At 36.5% G+C, this 8,754-nt stretch overlaps 1 protein-coding gene across 1 annotated transcript; it reads left to right on the top strand.

Annotated features, from left to right (window-relative positions):
- The first annotated feature begins 1,825 nt into the window (after positions 1–1,825).
- Positions 1,826–8,729, top strand: LOC145782594 (uncharacterized). Its single transcript, XM_082594406.1, has 5 exons — positions 1,826–2,049; positions 2,926–3,069; positions 5,064–5,169; positions 6,576–6,754; positions 6,973–8,729. The coding sequence occupies exons 1-5, from the start codon at positions 1,894–1,896 to the stop codon at positions 7,786–7,788; spliced, it is 1,401 nt and encodes a 466-aa protein (XP_082450532.1). The 5' UTR covers positions 1,826–1,893; the 3' UTR covers positions 7,789–8,729.
- The last annotated feature ends 25 nt before the right edge of the window (positions 8,730–8,754 follow it).

Here is an 8,754-nt window from a genome sequence, read left to right as displayed (position 1 = left end):
GCGATACAAAAAGTACGGTATGTATTTTGTTATCAATATAATCACATTAAACATGTTTTCTGCATAGCCTTTGGAAGAGTACATAGTTAGTCTAATTAGCTAGACTACAACTTACCGAAAATAGCCTACTTCAATACCCTAACTACCGTACCAAACATATCGTACCACTGGGCACTGGCATCCTAGCCTTAGAAAAAAAATACAGCAATAATTTTTACGTGCCAGATATTCACACCTTATATTGAAGGCAACCAAAAATATATTATTGCAATAAAACGCTAGATGGGGTACTGAGGTAGTGCCCTAATTTGCTGCGGCAGGCAAATTAGGATTATTTTTTTTAGCAAGCTGCCAATCCAGTTCGTTCAAAGTCCAATGGAAAAAAATTGGCAATCGCAGCAATGAAGTTGCCAAGTCAAAAGTTTACAAATGGCTAACCCTGTTCAGTGATTCATGTATTAACTGACAGACCATTAGTCTCTATATTATTAATATAGAGACTGTGAACAGACTTCGTCAGTCATTGACTTGATGCGAAAGTTCATATTTCAATTTTATTTTACCTATTTTATTGCGAAATCTCAGCACTAATTTGAAACTCAATTAACTCTCATCACTACTACAATGCCAAAAGTTGTATAGCCTACCTATGATAGTTTTTTTGTGATATTTCCAACAGTAGGCTAATCTGCCCGCCTAGCTTAGTAAAGTGCCTGACTTTGTGCATGAAGAAATCTCATGATCAAGCTGTTCTGATTCAGCTCTCGTGGCATGCGCGCTTACAAATTTTTGAGGACGGCTCCTCATTGAGCAGGACCAAGTGGATGGAATAAATTACAGACAAAGCAAATTCGACAATCGAAGAAATTTTCCTGTCGAGAACTCCACTCTGCCTATCTCGTTAATCAGACCTGCGTCATTCGCAGTAAGTAAGCCTTAGCAAGTAGCCTAAGTTAAACTGCACCAAATAGCCGATCAATTCAATTCAATTTATTCTTCATTGCTGACGGATCAGGATAAAGATCAGGGGCTCTTTCTGTCTACAACAAAGATTCAAACCAACCAGTGATTGAAAGTTCTCTCCAATCTAGCCTGGAAAGATCGCTCATACGCCATTATCATCATCATTGAAAGTTCAGTTCAGTTTATTTTTTTGTTTTGTTGGCGAAAAAGAAAGACACAAAAAGCAAAAACACAATAAACTTAAACAGAAAGGATACAAATTTTATTTACATACAACACAATTGTATGACCACTGAATTGTGTCAAGGTTTCATTACGATAAAAAAAATAGGTTTTCAATATATTTTTGACATTTACCCAAATTAAACTCGAGGGCTAAATAACAGAACGAGCTAAGTCCATTTTTGCATTTTTGTGTTTAGATACTGGAAAGTGTTTCTCAAGCCCAGTATTTTTACTGACAGAAAGAGCTAAGTTCTAGCCTGAACAGGTTTCTCAGAACTGACTGCTCATTTTAAATTACTAAAAACTGTAGTACCGTATTACGATTTACGATTCCAATGCAATTTCTCTTGAACGTTGTCACTTGTAAAGAATAACGCAAGTACCCCAAAAAAGCTGTTGCGAGATAACATTAATCAGTGAGAGTTGAATATCCCCAGACAGCAAAATTCAAAATTCATATCTCATTTTAAATTTAAAATTAAAATTTTAAAATGTCATTTTCTCAAAACTACTTTTGGGTGACTGGCTCGTTCTGTTATTTAACCCTCGAACTGTTTTATTCTCAGGAAATATGAAAAAGTGAACGGAATCACTGTGGAATCTTTTAGCTTCTGTGGTGACCAAGCGACGATGGCAGCCAACAGAAACACCCGTGTCGTATTTTTGAAAACATGTGGGTTTCATTGTCTTGGTTAACATCAAAACATGAGTGAAATAAACGTTGAAAGATTGGAACCATACAAACCACCGTTTTCAGTGTGGGAATTGATAAAATCCACTGTACCTGAGAAAGAGTTGTTGCTTGTGAAATCTTATCTCGGAGAATCTTTGATTGAATATTGCTTAGATTTGAGAAATGAGGTAAACATTTATTTTCTATTTGTTACATTCTCTTCGAAAATGTGTTTGGTCAAGTTAGATTTTATTTGTATCTAGGATAGTATTTTCTTTCAAATCACTTGACACCACACTTGAATCTAATCTGGTAATCTCAATTTTTGATTTGGACTCAAAACTTGAAGTTTTTCACATAGCCTAGTGTTTTTGTGAATGGGAAATCATGTAGATTTTTTGTCTGATTTTTAGTACTTTCTTGTATGGTCTAAGTCACACTTGTGTGTTTGAGATTAATAACATACTGATGTAGTTTTTACTGTTGTCCAGATATTCACACTGGTCAAAATCAGTAATTTTGCTTGATAAAGTTGGCACAACAAATTTTGACAGATAAGGGATGAAATTAGATAGCAAGCTATTGGTTAAACTTTCCACTTGTTCATATAATGCATTCATCAAACAAATGAAAACACAATTAATTTCATAACATTTGTTATGTGCACTAGTTATTATATCAATAATAATTTATTTTACATTAGGTGGGTGCAAATAGCATCAATAAAAAGTCTCCATAATTGGCAATTTTCAGCCAACTGTCGCAATCCTTCCTCTGTGCTTTATAAGAGACCAAAATCTTTGCATGAATGTTTTTGCTGACCTTCCTTGATTTCGTTTGCCTTTGATCAATTTTGATAATAAGAGAGTTTCAACTCAGCCTTCCACGATCGATGACTAAAAGCAAATGCAGTGGTAGATTTACATATAGAACATTGCTTTGTTATCAACCTTAAAGCTCGAGCTGTATCAAACACTTATTTTTCATGCTTTTACTTATGCTGATGAAACATGAAAACCAACATTATATCAATAGGCTATACTAAATATTTCATGCAATTTTAGCTGGATAGTCTCCTTGATATATGGAAAGTTGTCGGAGAGCAAATGGAGCCACCTACCATAACTCAACCTGGAATCTCAAAGATCTTGCCCGACCCACCACAGTTAAGAGACATTCTTATCAAAGAGATTCATTTATTAGTTAAAGTATGTATCCAATAACAAAGCAATGCTGGTAGTGGTAGGCTACTGGTACAGTATAATGTTAATTGCCCTTTTTAGATTGGATTTCATACAGAAATTTGAGAAAGTAACAATGTAAATTGTAAAGTGATCTGATTCAATCAGAAACTATTGAAAAAACTATTTGACTTTGTTATGATATGTATGTATATATATATATCTGAAATCATAATAAGGTATTGTGACTAGTTATGTAACAAGAATAGCGGATGATAAAAAATCCAGAGTTACTAAAATAAAAAAATTTTATGGAAAGTAACTGGCAACATAAGTACCAATAAGCTACATAAGTTATCATCACTAAAAATATCTATTAAATATGTTCTGTTGGGTTTTTACTTGCTGTTTTTGAATCGACTGATTAAAATATGATTAAAACAAATTTGCTCAAGCTCACACCCCAAGAACCAGCACTGCTTGATTTTGTGATTTCCTAATGTACAAAGTCATGCACTTAATCAACTGAGCTACCAGGGTGGGTGGTTCTTTTAGACTACATTATACGTTTACTTTTCAGTTGACATACTGCACGTACAACTGTTGCTTCATGAGTTGTTTAAAGGTCAGCTGCTGTAGAGCTGCTTTTTACACGTGATAATTTTTCACGCGGGAAAAAGGTTAATTCAGTTAATTAAAGTCCCTGAGCTGAGAACGACGTAGCAAAATAAAGGGAAGACATTTTGCAAGCAGCAGCGCTAACTGGATTAAAAGACTGACCGTTCGTGGTGAAGGTGATGGCTTAAAGTGACGTTATAAACGAACAAAAGACGTCTGGGGACCAATAAAGGGTGCTGTTACATGCGAATTGACGTTATAGGCGATGCTGTTGTAGCCGAACTACAATGTACGTAAAAGATAGGAATTCTGCCGGGACCGAGCGAAATGTGACGTAATAGGCGAATTGACGTTATAAACGAAGCCGTTATAGGCGAATTCTACTGTATTAACTTCAACAAGTTATAATGCAATGAGTTCAATTTACCACAGTTATGAGTTATCTTTCAGTTGTAAGCATATAAACGTGTAAGGCCATGCTAAATTTTTGTTATTTTGTATCTTGTTTTAAGCATTTCTTAACATTTGTTCTGTATTCCTTAGAACTACGTTTGTAGACTTCTGCCAGTTCTGTACGTTTTTGTAGACCTCTGCCATTCTGAGAATCTAACTTTTTTGTCAAGTAATTTAAATACATTAGATTCATTTCAGGTAATTTTAAAGCAAACAATGTTGCAGTGCCAATAGGTTTTTTATGAAATTGGATAAGATTTTATGATATATGAAATTTACAGTGCATATGCAATGCATGGCCATGAAAGTGAACTATTCTTGCACTTATTTTCGGTTTCCAGTTGTATGCCAATTCAGTGCAAGTGAATAGGCTATGTATGATGCTTTTATAGAAATATCCATGCTGCTTTACTGCTTGCATATGCACATGGCTGGTTTTAATAAATGAAATCAAATTCAGCATGTTTTTAAGATTTATATTCCCGATAAATGTATGACAAAGTCAATGATAATTTGTTATTTGGACTTTGTTGTATTGTAGATTTACTATATATAAATATAGAATTTTCGGGCATTGCATCATTTAGATCCGTTATTAGGCTCCTCTCTAGTATCGGCTTGGTTTTGTTAGTTTTGAATCTTTATCCTCGGACAGACAAATCTTTTGATAGATTTTCCTGTTAGTTTCCCGAGATTCAAACCTAGCTATACTTGACTGCACATGCAGTTGTTCTCTAATGTTAAATTGCCTACTCCTTTTTAGGTTGTAGGCCTATTATAATATAGTTTGAAGTCATAAACAGCACTGTGTACAGCTGTAAAGTTGACTGGTAGACAGTCGTTAACTACAACTGATTACATTTCTCGTTGCTTTATTCTGTCTATAATCACTGTTTTTCACTAGTGTGACACACTCTACACAGTGATGTGTTTTCATTATTTGTCTTTAGGACATTCAAGAGAACAATGGGACTGTGAATGAACAAACATATGATGAAACTGACAAGAAGGTTATTCAATATGCAATGATTTCCCAATCATCGAATAGTGATCTTGGTATGGGAGGCAGTTTCTTTAATTAACATTAGTCAGTTTTACTGTATACTTGAGAAGTATCAGTTATCACCCTTTTCAGACAGTAGCCTAACTCCCCCCCGGTAATTTTTTACATTGACTCGACATTTAATGTGATTGATTTAACGTCGAAAACAGGGTGGGTTGTGCTAGATGGGTTGTATCTTGTTATTTCATTACCGTATTAAGAGTTTAAATGTATATTATATAAAACTGAAATGGTTAGACCAGCAGTTTTGCATGCAATTTTAAAGCTTCTCTATTAGGGTATATTCTTCTCTAATGGCATTGAAAGCGTTCTAACGTAAACCAAACTTTATTTTTATTCTGTATGTTTTTATCGTTCTCGATGGAATGCTTGGCTTTGTTTGTGGACTCTGGAGGGTTTATTGCATGGAAACGATAACCGTTGAGAGCTAGCTATTCCATTTTATTGATCTTGGGCTACCATTCGAATGTTATAATATCTGATAAATGTTATCATATATAGAAATCATGTTTATAAAAAATAATATGCTAAAGAAATGATATACTGGAATATGACTTATTTAGATCACTTTGCTCCTAGAAGAAATAGCTATTTATGGTGGGGTTTTAAACAACTATACTTCTTTCTGGTTGTTTTCACGATATAACAGTAGGAGCTTTCCCATGTTTGTGCTGATAAAAGTTTTGATCTTCCTTACAGCTGCAGACGTTTTCTGCTAGGATAGAGGCCAGTTTTTCTGGTCTTGTTAACGCAGACGTCAATCAGAAAAAAAAATTATTGCCTTTTGCTAATGGCGTGACATGTTAAGTACACTTTGGTTGGTGATGTTATTGATTTGATCACATTAATCTACGTGTTTTTTGGTAATTTCTTTAACCCAGACGGCAATTCAATCGTTTTGTAATTTATTATAGATTGTTTCAACGTAACGTAACGCTCACCTCTACCCAGGGTGGACATAATTGCTAAAGTCAAGGCGGCCGAGAGAAAGGAACTGGCCACCCTTGTTAGTGCCGAAGGCTTACTCCAATGAGAACCTTTTTCTCATCCCCTATCTTCTCATCCCCTATCTTCTCATCCCCTATCTTCTCATCACCTATCTTCTCATCCCCCGACACTTGAATCAAGTATGGGACCCACCTTTACCTTTACTGCGCCTCTGGGCCCACTTACTTTTAAAATGTTTCCTCCACGCCTGACCCTAGGTAGAGGTGAACGGTGTTTTCCAACAACCAGCTTAAGCCGAGAGTCGAACCAGGATTGCATGATTGGAAAGCGAGCGCCTTATCCTCTGCGCCATCCCACCACTCTTTCAACGTCTACAGACGTTGAATCAATGTAAAAAAAACGACTGATTTGCTGTATGGGAAACTTACAATTTCTTTTTTTAACCACGAAGGACGCCCTGGCACCCCTATGCGGAAGCCTGGACAGGAAGTAGTTTATACATCGCCTGTCAAGTTGAAACATATAAAGAGAAATATAGGCGCCACTAATATTGATGTGGTAGCACCTTTTCTTCATGATGCTATTGAGAAAGAATGCAGAGCACTAGAAAAGGATATCAAATTTTTGCAAGTAAGCCGTAGGTATAAGCTTTCCATTGAATTTTAGATTAAACACTTTATTGTTGTGTTTCATTGCTTTAGCCAGAGTTTGTTGTTACCGTGTATGCTTGTAACACATTGTTCGACTTGATACATAAATAGTGCAAACAAGAGCTTAACTGGACTTTGCTATGAGCTTACGTGTTTTTTTCTGAGCTGCTTAGTTTTATTATACTTTTTGCCTCACAGAATTGCGTTGAAGAAGAGCACAACTTAGCAACCAGTCGAACGACGAGTCCCATTGAACAACCATCGATTGGAAAATTGCGACAAGTTTGCAAATCTCTTGAAGCGAAAGTAATGGCAGAAACCGCCAATCTAAACAAACAAACACCACCCAGTACTCCAACAAAACTTCCCACACCTCCTTCGCCGAACAGAGTGAAGCTTAAACCTATGGACACTAATGAACATTCCCGTCCAAACGTTGTAGCCCATTCAGTTAATCAACCGCCATTATTCGGTCGTTCCCTTAAAAATACTCAACGGAATGATAAGAAACATAGTAGCGAGCTGGATCCTACGACTGATAAACGCCACCCCTATCCTGTTTCCGACTCTTGGTTTGAGCCAGAGTGGTCTTTATGCATGTCTGACTCTCCGCCGACGACAGCCGATAGTGGCATCAGCTCTCGTCCAGCCACATGCGACATATCTGCTCTACAAGAAAGAAGACGTATGCTTGCTTCTAGCAATGCTATAGACAGAACAATAAACAAAACACCTCTCAACTCTCGACCGGTGTATACCGATAACGGATATCAAACAGGTAGTTCAACAGACCTCGCTAACGACACAGAGACTTCTCAGCCCAAAGAAACCGTTCCTCTAAAGTTAGATACAAAACAAAAGGTAACGGACCAACACAAAATTAAAAATATGTCGTTACCCGCACAAGTTCGTGCCGTGTCGATATCACCCTGTCCGCCGAAACGTGAGGCTACTAATCCTTCACGAAAGGTAGTAAACAATCGGCGCTACTCGAGACGCCCTTTAGAGACCTGAATTCGAACGATAGCCTTATGAAGGTCTGAATTTGAGACTGTTTTGTTTTTATTGTTTTCTTCTTTTAGTCGGTACCTCTGTGGTTCTTTGTCGTAAGCAATCTGTATCACTGTTCAAGTGTAGTAAAAATACGTTTAGGAAATGGAACTACCGACGTGTACGTGCATATGAGTTAGTTAGTTGGCTAGTGGAGGTAAAAAAAGCCAAAAAATGCAATGAGATTGTAATGTAATGAAATTGCCTCCGTTTGTTAGCATTATATAGTGCAGATCGAACATGGGAATTAATGTAACTTCATGGGTAGACTTATTTTATTTGAAAGCAGTGCAAATGCCTATTCTGGACCTACATGTTAAACGAAGAGCAGCTAGAAGCTTAGGCTTCTGCACTTGATTTGGGTAGTCAGCAGAGAAGATACAATTTTGATTCTCACTGTTCGAATTTTATACCTGTTACAACTGAATTGATTGCAGTGAACTGGTCACTCATTGCCTTGTCAATCTGTTTCTTTAAAAGCAGAAACTGGATCTACTCTTTCATTAGTGCTTGAAGCTGTTCGTTTGATTTTAAAGTAGGCCCATAATTTACGCATTTTCTACTTAATTTCTTTGCAGCCGAAATATACCTGAAAGAAACTATCATAGAGCAAAATAACCTACATTAGCCTACAAAATACAATACATTCAGTGCCGTTGACAACGAATAGCCTACTTCTGGATTCTGGCGCGGGATGATATTAGAGGGCCGTAAACTTTTAAAAAAATTACCTCGTATTTTTAGATATATCGCCTTTCTTATAAAATTTGAGACCCGATGATGTCATTGGTACCGGGCCAAAATTATCCTTTCAACAGCCCTGCCTATATTAGCCTAATTGCAAAAGTATTAGTGACCTAAATGTTTCAAAATCGCTATTTCTGCTGAACAAGTAAGGTTGGTGTAGTCTTGTTTATATCAACTTAAAGC

This window comes from Aplidium turbinatum, chromosome 13, assembly GCF_918807975.1.
Source record: "Aplidium turbinatum chromosome 13, kaAplTurb1.1, whole genome shotgun sequence".
Taxonomy (NCBI): Eukaryota; Metazoa; Chordata; class Ascidiacea; order Aplousobranchia; family Polyclinidae; genus Aplidium; species Aplidium turbinatum.
The sequence above is the reverse complement of the archived record's forward strand: the minus strand, read 5'-3'. Positions and strand labels throughout refer to the sequence as shown.